Below are 18063 nucleotides of genomic sequence, written 5' to 3'. Positions count from 1 at the left end.
TTTTAATAAGATTCCACCGCATATAGCTATATTTTACGTTTTAAGACTCGTGCTGAATATTCCGGAAGTCTTGTTTTTGAGTTGGTGACGAGTCCGTACGTGACGTCACTAAAGGAACGCCCCTAACTGAAAAAAAGACATATTGTGGCAATCCTTCCATCACGTCAATGTATTTTGCTGTACCTGTGTGTTTGGTCTGAAAACCATGTTGCACCCAAAAGCCGCCAGAATAGGGTGTCCAAGCTCCATATAAGGAATTTATCAGCCTGTGGAAACGGAGGTGGCCACAGGAGGTCGCCATTTTGTGCCTCTTTTTTTGGGTGAGAGATTTCCCACCCAATGTTGCCTCAAAATGGTATGGAATAAATTCTTTAATTGATTGCAAACATGTGTGCTTTCCTCTTCAGAACTATTTGAATCATATTCAAAACTGGATGTGTAAAAGAAAGCATATTCTCCGAATCTGAAGCCATTGTTTTGATTCTCCAGCAATGCAAGACGTCTTGGCGTGACATCACGAACTGGGGGCGGGACTTTCTGAAAATGCCCAATTCGCAGCTCAATTTTTTGCAGATTTTGGACACTTTAAGTCATTTTATTAGTGTTTTGCATTTGAATAAAAATATCATACTGTGTGTTTTGGGTATTTTAGATGCTATAAAACGTTTTTCTGGTGTCAGTTAAGAAACAAAAAAGTAACGTCGGTTGTCCTTTAAAGGACAAGTTGCGTTCATAATTTGTAAAATCACTTCAAATGACTTCTACTGAGCGCATTTTACAAAGATTCCAGCGCATGTCGCTATATTTTACCTTTTAAGACTCGCGCTGAATATTCAGGAAGTTTTTTCAGTGTTTGAAATAATGTCTGCCCGGAGGCCCGGGGCGTACAACTTTTACGTCGGGCATACAACTTTCAAATTGTCTCGGCCCGAGTGGCCAACAACTTCTTCAAGAAAAAAAACCCAAAAAAAAACATTATTTTCAAATCAAACGTTTGTTTTATTCAATAAATCCTTTCAGACCTTTCAAAACTCTCAAGTACACTTTACAGTCACGGTATATTGCCAATCGTTTGGCAATTTGCATACTCGGCACGGCAGCCAATCAGAAGCCTATTTCGTGCTTCGGACTACACCGTGACTGTAAAGTGTACTTGAGAGTTTTGAAAGGCGTCCACGTGGCTTGTAGCAGACAACACAACGCAAACATTGCATTGTGCATCATGGCGACAAACGACAACTGCAGCAAAATCTTCTGCAATGGATAGTTTACCATAAATTAAGCAAGGGAGCATTTGTGGTAGGTACTTCCTTAATTTAAAAAAAAAAATCATTTATACTTCGCAACAATGTTTTTTTTTTTTTTTTTTTGTGATTCGTCGTCTTATTGTGTTTCAAGTTGTGAAAAACGGGGCAGGCAACTTTATGACCGCGTAGGCAACTTTTCAGAGTCGTCTGCCCTAGTGTCCACTAACTTTTTGTCATGAGTTTCAGACACTGATAAAATGTATTATTATTATTATTATTATATATAGGTAACATCCGACTTACGACCAAGTTCCGTTACGACCAAACGGTCGTAAGTCAAAATGGTCGTAAGTCGAAAGCCATTCAAAATGTTGACTAGAGTCTCAGAGGCTAAATGACACGTAAACTCACCCCCTTCTGGTGCCATTACACTGTCGATTGCTGTGCGAGCGTGACATGCTGGCTGGCTGGCCAAAATTGTCGTTATCACCTGTATTTACTTTTGTTTTAAAAATTATTTGAAAATAACTTTTTTTTTCAATTTTTCTTTTCGTGTTTTTTTTAAACTGTATTTTCTGTCGTTCCAGCAAATTTTCCCCCGCCGCAAACGAAACCTTTCAGCCGCTCGCCCATGAGGGGGGGCGGGAATAAATAAATAAATAGTCCAAAATAGTCAAAAGGATGCGATTCCATTTGGATAATGACGCTGACCTCCCAAGCCCTCCGCCTGCATCAGAATGGATTGTTATGGAAATATCACTTTGGTTGTTTGTTTGTTTGCACGGCCGCCATTTGTCGCGCCGAGAGCGGCCGATACGGCGGCGAAGCAGATGCGGACGCGGTGCCCCGAGTGGATTATTTTCAGGGATAATGACGGATGGGATGCGTGGAGACGAGACCTCGATAAGTGCACCTGAGAAGCCATTTTGCCAAGGCTGCGTTGGATGCCATTTTAAAAATTAGGATTATATTGTTATGTATTTATTTATTTATTTTGGTATTTATTTACTTGTTTATTTTATTTGATTTTATTCCTGACAAAACTGTGGATGTGAGCACAAATTATCTATTTGATTTACTTCCGGGTTAAGTGATTACCAGAATCAGAAAACCTTTATTCGTCCCACAATGGAATTTGCTAACTCTTAACTAGCTAGCTAGCTTTCTATCTAATTGAGTTACTTCCAAGTTGAGTGATTACTAGCTAACTCTTAGCTAGCTTTCTATTTGAGTTACTTCCGGGTTGAGTGATTATTAGCTAACTCTTAGCTAGCTAGCTAGCTTTCTGTCTGAGTTACTTCCGGGTTGAGTGTGGCTGCCGCTGCTGACATACAGAAAAATGTATCCTAATAATAATACATTTCATTTATAAGCGCCTTTCAAAATTCTCAAGGTCACTTTATCGTCACAGGATAAGTTTTTCTCTGGGTGATCAGCGGCAGCCGCATGCGCCAGCGTTCACTCAACCAGGAGGTAACTCAAATAGATATAAAGCTAGCTAACTAGCTAATAGATTGTTAGCTATTAGCACGCTAATAGCTATCTATTAGCGATGTAGCTAGCTAATAGTTAGGTAGCTATATCACTAATAGATAGCAAGCTATAAAGCCAATAGAGAGCCAGCTATTAGATAGCTAGCAGTTAGCTAGCTAGATAGCAGTAAAACTGTGATGCATACATATTGGTTGCATAGCGATTGAACAGCTGAAGCTGGAACAAAGCGTTAACATAGACATTATTATTATTATTATTATATTATATAATAATAATATATATTATATATTATTATTAAGCGCCTTTCAAAACTCTCAAGGTCACTTTACAGTCACAGGATAAGTTGTTTCTCTCGGTGAGCAGTGGCAGCCACACGCGCCAGCGTTCACTCAACCCGGAATAACTCAAATCGATAGAAAGCTATCTCGCTAATAGATAGCTAATAGATAGCTACTAATTAGCTAGCTTGCCAGCTAGATAGCTGATAGATAGCTAGCTAGATATATAGCGAGCCAGGTAGATAACTAATAGCAAAGCGATAGCAAATAAAGTGCTAGCTTGGTAGCAGCACAGTCTAGTCCATGATGAATATTGTGGCCAAAAATGCTAACTAACAAAAAATGTTAGTTTGTTTTGACGTCTTTCCTCGAATCTCCCCATCCACCTTTTTTCTGTCATCGCTCAACGCCGCCACCGCCGCCTCCTGAGCTTGATGGCTGTCACCTTTGTGTACTCAGCCTCTTTTCGGGAGCCAGCGATGCAAATAAGACGCTCATGAATATGCACGCCGGGAGAGTGGCAAAACAGAAAATGAGACCGAAGCGAAGGAGACACCGACGAAGGAAGGGAACATTTTAACCGCCGCGGTTGGCGGCGGTCAGCTGGCTAGCTATTAGGTATCAATTGGCTAGCTAGCTAGCTAGCGTTCTATCTATTTGTACGACACAACATTTGGGAATTTGGTTCGCGATAGCCAGCAAGAAAGCTAGAAAGATCAGGTAAATAATATTACATTGTATTTATAAGCGCCTTTCAAAACTCTCAAGGACATAGCTAATAGATCGATAGCTATCTCTATAGCTATATAGCTAATGGATAACGAGCTATACAGCAAATAAATAGCAAATATGTTGCTTGCTAGATAGCGAACTTGATACCTAGCCAGATAGCTAGCGAGATAGATAGATAGATAGCTGAATACCTAGATAAATAAAAAGAATATTCAATGCAGCACAAGAAACCTTAGGCTCTCTTCTTTCATCAGAAAAGAAGAGTTAATTCCTAAATTATATGTAGTTATCTGAGCTTGAAATGGGGGAGGCTGTCCAAAATACAATGCAATACATACATATTGGTTTATTAGCTAGCTAGCTAATAGTCAACTAATAATAATAATAACAACAATAATACATTTCATATCTACCTACAATAATACATAACAATAACAATAATACATTTCATAGCTATCTAGCTAGCTAGATAGCTATCTAACTTATCCCGTGACTGTAAAGTGACCCCAAGAGCCCCGAAAGGCGCCCACAAATGAAATTGTTATTATTCTTATTATTATTATCTAGCTTTTGCAATCCTACCTCAGGGTGAACTGCTCAACATGCGACTCCTTCTTCATGTAGACGGAAAAAGTCACCGTCTTCCCCAGGCGGACCGGACTGGGGGGCACCAGGACGTCTACGTTGCGGTCCAGAGTCAGCATCTTCCCTTTGGGCGCCACCGGGCCAACGCTCAAAGCCACCGAGCCGACTTTCTGCATGTCCTCGAGTCCTCCTTCCACCAGGGGGCTCCACGGGTTGATTCCATGTCCTCCCAGAGGCCCGACGTTCACATTGGGACTCTTCCAGGATTCGTTCACTAAAGAAGGACATCCCGCTCCGGCTCCCTCTACTGGTACGATGGAGTAGTACACATCCAGGGAGGGCAACGCCCCCTCCGCCGGTCGTCTTTTGGCCTGCAAGGGGACAAACCAGGCGGGGGGGATTTCCAAACGCACCACGCAGATCCCCGAGGGTCCCGTCAGTCGGCAGCCGGCGGAAGGGGACGACTCGCCGGGGTCGCGCACCGCCAAGGCTCGGACGCACGGGAGGAGGCCTGGGGGAGGCGGGTCGGGCTCGTCCCAACGGCGGCCTACTAAGTAAAAGACAACCTAGGAGACAAAGGAAAGAATAACGGATTATTCTCATTTTAATGGTTTCCTATGGGAAATTGATGTTTGGAATACACACTTTTCACCTTACACACACTTTCTGGGAACCAATTGAGTTCGTAAGCCAAGGTTCCTTCAATTCCTTTAGCCTTTTTTTACGTGTCTACTCACAATAGACACGCCCACCAAATTTCATGTCACCAATCAATCAATCAATATGTGGGGCTGCATTTTCACAACATATGAGGGTCCCACAAAAAAAATGTAAAAAATTCTAAAATGACCAATGAAAATCAAAACGGCATTCGTCATGGCGACGACGATAAAGCTGCCAAAGCTTACAAGGAATCATTCCTCAAGATGGCCACTCCATTCCATCACAAAAGTAAATAAAAAAACTTTATTATACAGTACAGTTTATTCCTTTAATTAGAATACCATAGCACATTTATTATACATAAACTAAGGTATATTCTGTGTAGTTTTAAGGCTTATTTAGTAGAAAATTATGTTTTATGGGGACCTGGGAACGGATTATCCTCATTTTAATGGTTTCCTATGGGAAATTAATGTTTGGAATACACACTTTTTGCCTTACAAACAGTTTCTGGGAACCAATTCAGTTCGTAAGCCAAGGTAAGGTATCACTGTATACATTCCTCCATTTTGAACAACTAAAGCTAGATAGCTAGCTAGCTAGCTAGCGTTTATAAATGAAGGAAAAAGGATGCCCATTTCAAGGTAAGATCAGAGCATTGACGCAGACGTTATTTCAGACACTGTTTATTATTATTATTATTATTATTATTAATAATAATAATAATAATAATAATAATAAAAATATTATTTGCTAGCTATTTGCTATCTATTTATTAGCTATCTGGCTGGCTAGCTAGCTGTCTAGCTAGCTATCTATTCACCATATAGCTATGTAGCTATGTATGCTGGCAAACTATTATCTATCTATTAGCTCTCTAGCTAACTTTCTATCTATTTGAGTTACTTCCGGGTTGAGTGAACGGTGGCGCGTGTGGCTGCCGCTGCAAACCCGCAGAAAAACGTATCCTGTGACTGTAAAGTGACCTTGAGAGTTTTGAAAGGCGCTTAGAAATTAAATGTATTATTATTATTATTATTATTATAAATAAAATAACAATTGAAAAACAAAATGGCTGACTTCCTTTTTCTTTTCAGGCAAAGCTTCTGGACATTTTTGGTGGTCCTAAGTCATGAGTGCAAAACCCACCAAATGCTAAGCTAATATGTGACGCCTGAAAAGCCCTTGAAAAAGCCGCCAATAAAAAACAATACCTGTATCCAGGGCTGCGTAGATCCCACTTTGGGCACGACCACGTGACCTTTCACCTTCCAGTTGAGGGTGATGTGATTGGCGGCGGCTTGCAAACTGGGCGGCGGTCCCTGCAGCAGCTCCACGGGAATCTGCCGCTCAGCCGTCAGGTTAGCGTAACGGCACGCCACGGCGGGCAGGGCGTGCGGCGCCGCCATTCCGGCTTCCAAGCGGTGAAGTAAGAAAGGTTCCACCCGCGAGGCCAAGCTCCCGTTGCGCATCACGTCCTGGTTGGCGTCGCGCAGGAAAAAGGCCGAGTCGACGCCGCTAAGCTGGCAGCGCGCCGGCAGGAAGGTGGGGAGCGAGGAAGAGAAATGAGGTTGGGCCAAGTCCGGGACCGCCTGACCTGGACCAGATGATCCGGAGCGACTGCTGATTACTGAAAGAAGAAGAAGAAGAAGAAGAAGAAGAAGAAGAAGAAGAAGAAGAAGAAGAAGAAAAGAAGGCCATTTTAGGATCATTTTGTCTGCATCATCTTCAATTTGACGACCTGCCATAAAGAACTACAGTGATACCTCGGTTTACAAACCCCTTGGCTTAAGAACTTTTCGTTTTACGAACGTTTAATTTAAGAACATTTTACCTTCGCATACGAACTTTTTTTCGGGATACACACGGAGCTGCCTCAATGAGTGATGTGTCGTTTGCAAACGAGCCCGTTCTTCTAACAACAAAATGGCAGCCGGCTTGTTTTGGTCCTGCATTCCCCGCCCCCAGTCTTCGGTTAAAGCCACGTGATTGGTCAAGAACGCAGCAGTGAGGGGAGGTGGTTCAAACATTAAAGAGACAAGCAGACGACAGTGTGTGAGAAAATGGATAGCATACTGAAATTTGAACTCGTTTCAACTTGGATAGTTCGAAGGCAGAGTGTAGACTGCAAGGTTAAAATTCCCATCAATCAGGCTCCACAAACAACCCGCACAACCCATCTGTACACTTGATGCAAAAAGCTTTCAACCCAGCTAAACAGAACACAATTGATGATGAACAAGGTAAAATTATTGCAGAGAAAGCACCTATCACAGATCATTCCTCAAGATGGTGAACGAAGAAGGCTACGTTCCTCATCAAGTGTTTCATGCTGATGAAAGCGGACACTCCATTCCGTCAAACCATCAACGACCATCACAAAGGTCAATAAAACCACTTTATTATACAGTACAGTTTATTTCTTTAATTATAATACATAGCACATTTATTATACATAAAATAATTTGCGTAGTTTTAACGCTTAGAAAATTAAAAAGTAGAACATTATGATTTGTGGGGACCTGGGAACGGATTATTCTTATTTTAATGGTTTCCTATGGGAAATTAATTTTTGGGATACACACTGTTTGCCTTTCACATTCTGTCTGGGAACCTATTAAGTTCGTAAGCCAAGGTATCACTGTCGAGACAAAAAAAAAACAAAATCTCAAAAAAAATCAACATCACGTAACACAAAATGATTCTAAACCGAGGGGAAGTGAGGAGAGTTGCATTAGCGTTAGCGCATTAGCGCCGAGCTTGAAATGACGGGAGATGTATTTTAAAAAGTCACGTCTCATTGACAGCGAGGACAATAAGCCAGTTTAATAAGCTTTGAGGACTCACAATCGGCAGCACGTTTAATTTAAGCGTATTTATTTAAATGAGCAACATTTTGAATTGGGCCATTTGACGAATTGGAGCAAAACTTCAAAGGGGAATTCACCTAATCGCCCAACAAATTTGTTTTTCATGAATAATCCATCCTCCTCCAAGATTGTTTACCAAAAATAAGCCCGCAATTAGCCAATTTCACGCTGCAACAAGCTAACTTTTCCATACCAGCCATACTAGCTAATTTTAGCCATTGGGAGTTAGCTTGAATGCGGGATTGCTATTTCCTCGCCGTCCTTTGTATTCTGGCAGTACAGTGATACCTTGGCTTACGAACGCTTTAGCTAAGAAACATTTCGCCTTACGAATGTTACATTCGCGAGAGTATAATCTTGGCAAACAAACTATTTTTCGAGAGACACACGGAGCGCCACAATGAGTGATGTGTCGTTTGCGAACGAGCCGGTTCTTGGAGCTCCTAACAAGGAGGAAGAAGAGGGAGGGGATACACGCAGCAGGACACACGCAGCAGTGAGCGGGGGGAGGGGTTACAGGAACACACACGAAAGGGAGACGACAGAGCTTGAAGCAAAAAAAAAAAAAAAAACAAACGTGACAAAAAAACTAAAGTGAAATTGCGAGAAAATGGATAGAAAACACAGTGAAATTCGGACTCGTTTCAACTTTATTGATAGTTCAACGGCGGAGTGTAGACTGCAAGGTTAAAATAACCCATCTGCCTGCATCTGTTGCAAGATCCCAACTTCCAAGATGTACAACCCAGCCCTCTTTGAAACACTTTATGCAAAAAGCTATCCATTCCATCAAGCCATCAACGACCATCACAAGGGTAAATAAAACGACTTTATTATACAGTACAGTTTATTTCTTTAATTATAATACCATAGCACATTTATTATACATAAAATAAGGTATATTGTGTGTAGTTTTAACAGTTATTTAGTTGAAAATTACATTTTATGGAGACCTGGGAACGGATTATTCTCATTTTAATGGTTTCCTATGGGAAATAGTTTTGGAATACACACTTTTCGCCTGACACACTCTGTCTGGGAACCAATAAATTCGTAAGCCAAGGTATCACTGTAGATATCATTCTTGAAAAATAAATACACTAAAACAAATAATAAATAAAAAAAGAATTATATGAAGAAAAAACATCCGTAAATAAATACATACATTTATTTAAATACATAAATAAATAATAACTAAATACATAAATAAATACATACATTAAAAATACACAAAAAGATAAAAAAAAATAATAAATAAATATACATTCCTCATCAAGTGTTTAATGCTGATGAAATCGGTCACTCCATTCCATCAAGCCATCAACGACCATCACAAAGGTCAATAAAATAACTTTATTGTACAGTACAGTTTATTTCCTTGATTACAACACCATAACATATTTATTATACATAAAAGAAGGTATATTGTGTGTAGTTTTAAGGGTTATTTAGTTGAAAATTATGTTTTATGGCGACCCGGGAACAGATTATTCTCATTTTAGTTGTTTCTTATGGGAAATTAATATTTGGAATACACACTTTTCGCCTTACACACACTTTCTGGGAACCAATTAAGTTCGTAAGCCAAGGTATCACTGTATTATGGGAACATTTCCGTTTCCTCAAACCGTTCTCTTCAAAACAAACGGCATGAAAGTTTAACGCTGACCAGGTATTCGGTAAAAAAAAATATAATAAAATAAAGCGCATTGTCATTGCTTGCGGTGTTAGTAGCTGAATAATGCGTGACTCACAACACCTTTTTGCGTCATTGTTCAGTTGTCGGCATGGCGCGGTAGGGCGGCGGCGTCCCAACTCTGACACGTGTCTTTTTCCGTCCCCAATTCCAAAAGGATTTACGACGTCGCGCAAGGAAAATGACACACGCAATAGATTCCCGTCCGCTTTATTATCCAATTCCGCCAAGTATTTACGATACAATTCACGAAGGGGAGGGGTGGGGGGGGATTACTGCGGCTTTTTCTGCCCTGTTTCTTACCAAAAGAAGACAAGGTGACAGCGTTCTGCCGGCAGAGAAACTTTGGATCTTTTCTCGAGTGTCATCGTGAAAATATTGATCAGAAACATAGCCACAAAAGGGCCATGATTAAAAATCACAATCAAGTCGGCCATTTTGGCTCAAAGCGGAAGGTGAAATGCGTTAATGGTCCAAATCATGAGCGCATGTGTTCCGTGTCGTTAGGAAATATGCGGAAGGTGTCTTTCATTTGTGATCTGACGTTAAATCAAGTGAAAATATTGATCAGAAATGTATCCCAAAAGGGCCATGAGCAAAGATCACGATCAAGTCAGCCATTTTGGCTCGAAGAAGACAGTGAAATGCATTAATGGTCCAAATCATCAGCGCATGTGTTCCGTGTCGTTAGAAAATATGCGGAAGTTGCCTTTTATTTATGATCTGATGTCAAAAAAGTGTAAATATTGATCAGAACCATACCCACAAAAGGGCCATGATTAAAAATCACAATCAAGTCGGCCATTTTGGCTCAAAGCGGAAGGTGAAATGCGTTAATGGTCCAAATCATGAGCGCATGTGTTCCGTGTCGTTAGAAAATATGCGGAAGTTGTCTTTCATTTATGATCCGACGCCAAATAGAGTGATAATATTCAGCAGATATGTACCCACAAAAGGGACATGAATAAAAATAACAATCAAGGCGGCCATTTTGGCTCAAAGCGGAAGGTGAAATGTGTTAATGGTCCAAATAAGCCCAGAATTATTGATTAATGAGCGTCATTAGCACGTCCAATCAAATTAAAACACATCCATTCATTCAACTATTTATCGGTCGTAAAAGCGGTGGTAATTTTACTCACACCCTCACGTATCGTGGGGGGTGACCGTTCTGGTGCCAGAGACGGCACGGGATGCCAACTTTGATGGCGGCCAATGGCGTTGCCAACTTGCAAAGCTGCGACATCAGGCGTAGCGCCACCTGCTGAGGTGACACCAATATGCTCCTCAGCAAAGAAACCGACCCCCCCCCCCGCCCACCCAAAAAAATCCATACGAAATAAGCCCACGTTTAAATATGTCATTTAATGCCAAGGCTTGTTTTTCGGATACTACATTGCGTTAGCTTGCGCAGAGCTAATGCGTCCTTCCAAGGGTCACAGTGAAGCTACTGTTTGTGTATGTGGTGTGTGTGTGTGTGTGTGTGTGTGTGTGTGTGTGTGTGTGTGTGTGTGTGTGTGTGTGTGTGTGTCAGCTGCCCTCATTCCTTGTACGGGGAGTGCAACATATGCTCCATGAAATCCCCGCCGACACAAACGCGCACGTGCGCACACGCAAAAATGTTTTGGGTTTTCAAGTAGCCATTTCAGGGTGATTTTGTGTCACTTTGGTTAGGCGTGTATATATATATATATATATATATATATATACAGTGATACCTCAGCTTACAAACTTAATTTGTTCCCAGAAAGTGTGTGTAAGGCAAAAAGTTCATCTTCCAAACATTTATTTCCCATAAGAAACCATTAAAAATTAGAATAATCCGTTCCCAAGAAGAATGGGCTCCATGAAATTTTGGTGGTCATATCTGATATGAGTAAAAAAAATATATGTGTGAAGAAAAGACCATAAAATTGGTCGCTTTACTTGCAAGCTGTCATTTCATAGTTTTGTTAAGGCAACACGAAATCTGGTTAGCATGTCTTGCACAAATAGACCCTCCCAAAAAAGTCCGAGAAAAACATGCCGGAAAAGCCACATGGTGTCTCCCAGTTTGGTCCAAAGTGGTTATTCAAGGGTGAAATTAATTATGATCGTTATGATCAGCATTATCATCATCATTATCAACATCATCATCATCATTATTATTATTATTATTATTATTATTATTATTATTATTATCATTATTATTATTCGCATTATCATTATTATTATTCGCATTATCATTATTATTATTGTTATTATCATCATTATTATTATATTATTATATAATTATCATTATTGTTATTATCATCATTATTATCATCATTATTATCATCATCATTATCATCATAAGTATCATTATCATTATTATTATTATTATTACTATCATTTGTATTGTCATTATTGTGATCATCATTATCATCGTTATCATCATTATCATCACTATCATTACCCTCATCATCATTATCATTATCATCATTCTTCACATAATCACCATCATTCTCGTTATCATTATTATTATATTATCATTATCATCATTATTCTTCACATTATCAGCATCATCATTGTTATTATTATTATTATTATTATTATTATATTATTATCATTATCATCATTATTCTTCACATTATCATTATTATTATTGTTATTAGCATCATTATTATCATCATTATCATATCATCATTATTGTTGTTATCATCATTATTATCATCATTATCACCATTACTAACATTATCATTATTATTATTACTATTATTAATAATATTATTACTAGTAGTAGTAGTAAAAAAATACACTTCTTGCAAAGAGTTGCTTGTTCTGTAGCCACAAGGGGACATTAGCCAATGTCTTCTTGTGCCGGTCCCAAGCCCGGATAAATACAGAGGGTTGTGTCAGGAAGGGCATCCGACGTAAAAGCTTGGCCAAAACAAACATGCGGATCAAAGATGGAGGACACTGATTCGCTGTGGCGACCCCTTGAAGGGATAAAAAAGCCCAAAGCAAAAGAAGAAGTAGTAGTAGTACTAGTACTAGTAGTAGTACTATAATCATAGTAGTGGCGTATGAATGCGCATGTGTGTAAAACGTGTCGGAATGGTTTGCCCCGGACAGCGCCGCACTGTCCCACTCTCATTATATTTTCACACTCTGCTACACTGGCACATTCTGGAGGACGCGCACACACACACACACACACACACACACACACACACACACACACACACACACACACACACACACACACACACACACACACACACACACACACACACACACACACACACACACACACACACACAGTACTAGTTTGGATCCACCAGTGCGGAAATGTGTCCCCCGTTTGTCCAAGTTGTTGGTAGCATTTTGAAAGGAGTCGCTGCTCCCACTTTCATAATTGTTCTTTAGGTGATGATCACAATATTCGCTTGTTATTATTTTTGTGTCTTTTATTTTATTTTTTTAACCTTTTATAATAAAGTAGGATTATTGTTCTTTGAGTATCTTGCAAAATGGCGATACATCTATTGTTGGGTTAGCACGGAATGGATTTGCGACACAATCTTATAACAATAATAATAATAATTATTATTATTACATAATAATAATAACAATAACAATAATAATACATTTTATTTATAAGCTCCTTTCAAGGTCACTCTACAGTCAAAGGATAAGCTTTTCTGTGGGTGAGTAGCGGCAGCCACACACGGCAGCGTTCACTCAACCCGGAAGTAACTCAAATAGATAGAAAGCTAGCTAGCTAGCGAATAGATACAGTAATGATAATAATAATAATAATAATACATTTAATTTCTAAGCGTCTTTCAAAACTTTCAAGGTCACTTTACAGTCACAGGATAAGCTTTTCTGTGGGCGAGTAGCGGCAGCCACACGCGCCAGCGTTCACTCAACCCGGAATAACTCAAATAGATAGAAAGCTAGCTAGCTAGCGAATAGATACAGTAATGATAAAACTAATAATAATACATTTAATTTCTAAGCGTCTTTCAAAACTTTCAAGGTCACTTTACAGTCACAGGATAAGCTTTTCTGTGGGTGAGTAGCGGCAGCCACACGCGGCAGCGTTCACTCAACCCGGAAGTAACTCAAATAGATAGAAAGCTAGCTAGCTAGCGAATAGATACAGTAATGATAATATTAATAGTAATACATTTAATTTCTAAGCGTCTTTCAAAACTACCAAGGTCACTTTACAGTCACAGGATAAGCTTTTCTGTGGGTGAGTAGCGGCAGCCACACGCGCCAGCGTTCACTCAACCCAGAATAACTCAGATAGAAAGTTAGCTAGCTAATAGATAACTAATAGATAGCCAGCTCACTAGTTAGATAGCAAATAGCTAGCTAGCTAGGAAGCCACCCAGATAAACGAGAAGTGAGAACTTAACGAGGACAACAAAAAAATGTAATACAATTATGAATTATTACGAAAATAAATGAAAAAATAACATTGCGTTGAATTTTGCATGTATTTTGGGTGCGCCTTATACGGAGAAAATATGGTCTGTATTGACATCACATCACCTCAACTAGCAGCGTGTTTTTTAGGTTAAAATGTGGCCTTCCGGAGAGCGAGGTACGCCGTACGTGGAAAAGTATCACCTTGGAACGGGAATGAAGAGCGCACTCCACGCTCGCTCTCAACGGAAAGATCCATCACGCCCAAATGTTCTTTGAAAGAATGAACTCCATTGATCACGCAGATGGCGCGCTGTCTGCGAAACTTCCATCCGCGGAGGCGGCGGCGGCGTTCCACGTGAGAGCAAATTCGGAAGAAAAAAAAAAAAAAAAAAAAAAAGATAATAAAGCGATGGAGAGAAGGATGGACTTTCTATTTCCGAGACGGACATTTTTTTCTTTTGTCCGTCTGCCGTCTCCTTCGCCGCCCTTTCGCTCTCTTTGCGCTCACGTGACGAATGGCAAAGAGGAAGCTAAATGTTAGCCTGTGGAAACGGCCGTTTCGGTTTCCAGGCTTGAAAGGCCGCGAATGACATCGTATCCACGAGTAGGGGGATGTGGGGGTAAATAATAAAAATGCTACCTAGCTAGCTACCTAGCTGGCTATCTATATGCTATCCATTAGTCATCTAGCTAGTTAGCTAACTGTTTAGTTGGCTATCTATCAGACGTCTGAAATTCACACTATGATAGCTGGCTATCTAGCTATCTACCTGTATAGCTAGCTAGATAGCGATTAGCCGCGCTATCTCGATAGCTATCTATTACTTGTCCTGTGACTGTAGAGTGGCCTTGGAAGATTGGGGCGGGGCGCTTATAAATGAAATTTATTATTATTATTATTATTATTGATGAAAAGGTATCTTCAGCCGTCATCTGTACTTCTTTGAAAGTGTCGGACGTTTCGCTTCCCATCCAAGAAGCTTCGTAAGCAAACTAAAGTCTTACTGGTAGTTTCGGCCCCAAGTATATATATATATATCTCCCTACTGTCCAGACATGGCGGTGCCGGACTCTGCTATGATAGGTCCCTGCTCTCAGGTTGGGGGGAGCAGAGGACTACTCCCTGCAGCTCCACTGATTGTTCCTATTTTTTCGGACTAACAACTGGCCTGATTGCCCCACTGCGACCGGTATCACCTCATTTATTTCGTGTATATATTTATGTATTTGTCTATTTGTGTATTTATTTGTAATTTTATTGTAAATAAATAAATAAATAAAAAGATAAATATATAAAGAAATAAACACATAAAGAAACAAACAAATAAATAAATATTGGTTAAAAAATAATAAATCGATATAAAAAACATTAGAAATAAATAAATAAATAGATTATAAAAATAGATATCTTTCAAAAATATAAATATGCTAAAAATATAAATAAATACAAAAATACATAATTTAAAAAAATACATCAATAAATAATGTGAGCAAGTGCAAAGGAAGGCGTGGCATTTCAATGAAAAATGTCAAAGGTGGTGTGCTGCCAAAAAAAACGTTGTTAAAGGGGTGCTCGGTGCTCGCGTTTTGGGTATTTGTACGGAAAAAAAAAATGAACTCGAATCACAATATAATATATAGGTTTCAAATTACATTTTGAGCTCAAAAACCACGGCTGATGATGCGGGGGAGGGGTCGCTTTCTCATGTGTGTGTGTGCGAGGGGGTGCGAGGTGTCATCAGCGATCACCAGAGCCATCACTTAAGTGTGATGTGAGCGACTCGCTCGCCATACGAGAGCGAGACGAAATGCTTGCTCAAGGGCGACAGCGCGCCGGTCGTGCCAGAACAGTCCCCCCCCCCCCCCTCAATCCCTTCCTCTAAATTGTCATTTCGACAACTAAACGAAGGACCAATACAAGACAAAAAAAAAAAAAAAAAAGAAAAGCTATATTTCATATTGAGGGTGTTTTTTTGCGTTATCAAAGAGATCAAAAACAAACAAAAAATATGTTTATTTTGTTGCAGTCAAATTAGGTTCTCAACCATCGCAAATGTTTAGGAGCCTTATCATCAAAGACCAAATGTCTCCATTTTCTACCAAAACAGATGTTATTTATTTAAAGGAAAACGCAAAAACAATGTCAAAAAATAAACAATAAAAACCAAATAAAAACATTAAAAAATATATCTAAAAAAATACTTTTTGTTTGTTCTTTTAATTACAAGTTCACTTTGCTTGAATAAAACAAATTGCATTTATTTACGTATTTATTTATTTTTATTTCTGTATGTCTTCATTTATTTGTGAATTTATTTATTTATTTGTGTATGTATTTGCATGTTTATTTATTTAGGAATTTATTTGTGTATTTATTTGTATATTTATTGTATATTTATTTGTATATTTATGTGTATATTCATTAGTATATTTATTTGTCTATGTATTTATATATTTGTATATTTATTTGTATATTTATTTATTTGTGTATTTATTTTGCATATTTATTTATTTATTTGCATTTTTATCTTGTCACCAATGTCATCAAACTACCTCAAAGTATGTATTTATTTTGTATGTGTATGTATTTATTTGTGTATTTATTTATCCATTTATTTGTGTATTTATTTGTATATCTATTTATTTATTGTCATTTTGTGTATTTATTTATGTATCTGTTTATGTGAGTATTTATGTGTATACTTTGTTAACGTACTTTTAAATTTTTGTATTTATGTATGTATTTGTTTTTTTATTTTAAATGTGTATCTTGCCCCCAATGTCATCAAATGACCTAAAAAGTTGTGCATTTCAAACCAAAATGTCAGGCAACGAACGTGACTAGACGGGCATGGCTTCCTGAGCCTTTTTTTTTTTTTGAGTCTCCACATGACAGACATGCTTAGCAAATGTCACGTTGCCACATCGGAGGACAAGCTTGCGTTTTGGAAACATGCTCACCGAGATGCTCTGGAGTATTTCCGATGGAGGAACGGTGTAATAAATCCAGTCAACAGTTCCTCGGGCTCAGCAAACATGACAGCCGACGAAGCGGCGGCTCATGTAAAAAAAAAAAAAAAAAAAAACGCTCCAGATCTAGCTAACTTTCTACCTATTTGAGTTCTTCAACTATCTAGCTAACTATCTATGAGTTATCTCGTAGCTATCCAGCTAGTTATCTAGTAGTTATCTATTAGCTAACGATCTATAACTTTCTACCTATTTGAGTTCTTCAACTATCTAGCTAACTATCTATGAGTTATCTATTAGCTATCCAGCTAGCTATCTATTAGTTATCTATTAGCTATCTAGCTAACTTTCTACCTAATTGAGTTATTAGACTATCTAATTAACTATCTATGATTTGTCCATTAGCTATGAGGGAGCTACAAGATTTCTAGCTAGCTATCTGTTAGTTATCTATTAGCTATCTAGCTAACTTTCTACCTAATTGAGTTATTAGACTATCTAATTAACTATCTATGATTTGTCCATTAGCTATGAGGTATCTACAAGATTTCTCGCTAGCTATCTGTTAGTTATCTATTAGTTATCTAGCTAACTTTCTACCTATTGTAATTATTCACCTACCTAGCTAACAATCTATGAGTTATCTATTAGCTATCTAGCTAGCTAGCTATTAGTTATCTATTAGCTCGCTAGCTAGCTTTCTACCTATTTGAGTTATTCAACTATCTAGCTGTGAGTTATAGCTTATGAGCCATAACTGTGAGGTATCTATTAGCTAGCTAGCTAACTTTCTATCTAATTGAGTTACTTCCTGGTTGAGTGAACGCTGACGCGTGTGGCTGCCGCTGCTCAACCAGGGAAAAACTGATCCTGTGACTGTAAAGTGACCTTGAGAGTTTAGAAAGGGGGTTAGAAATGAAATGGATTATTATTATTATTAGTAGTAGTAGTAGTAGTAGTATAAATCACAACATGGCAGGCTGCGCAGTTTCATTCCAGTCCTGCGGGTGGCGATAACGTGCATGAAAGGCCAACGCATGGTTGCAGAAAAGTCAAATTTGCCTGACAAGCGCTCATAGTGAAGCGTTTTCGTCAGCATATTTGCAAAAGCGCTAAGAGGACGCGGC

General features: G+C 38.9%; 1 protein-coding gene across 1 annotated transcript in view; it reads right to left on the bottom strand.

Moving 5' to 3' along the window:
* The window catches only part of LOC148898669 (transmembrane protein 132C), a 128932-nt gene that overhangs the window by 70290 nt on the left and 40579 nt on the right, over nt 1–18063 (bottom strand). The window contains exons 3-4 of the mRNA XM_088993477.1: nt 6214–6629; nt 4334–4902 (exon numbers count right to left, since the gene is read on the bottom strand). Coding sequence (XP_088849603.1) covers nt 4334–4902; nt 6214–6629 — 985 coding nt within the window. The remainder of the gene's footprint in view (nt 1–4333; nt 4903–6213; nt 6630–18063) is intronic.

This window comes from Hippocampus bargibanti, linkage group LG04, assembly GCF_051943395.1.
Source record: "Hippocampus bargibanti isolate YZ-2025 linkage group LG04, ASM5194339v1, whole genome shotgun sequence".
Classification (NCBI taxonomy): Eukaryota; Metazoa; Chordata; class Actinopteri; order Syngnathiformes; family Syngnathidae; genus Hippocampus; species Hippocampus bargibanti.
The sequence above is the reverse complement of the archived record's forward strand: the minus strand, read 5'-3'. Positions and strand labels throughout refer to the sequence as shown.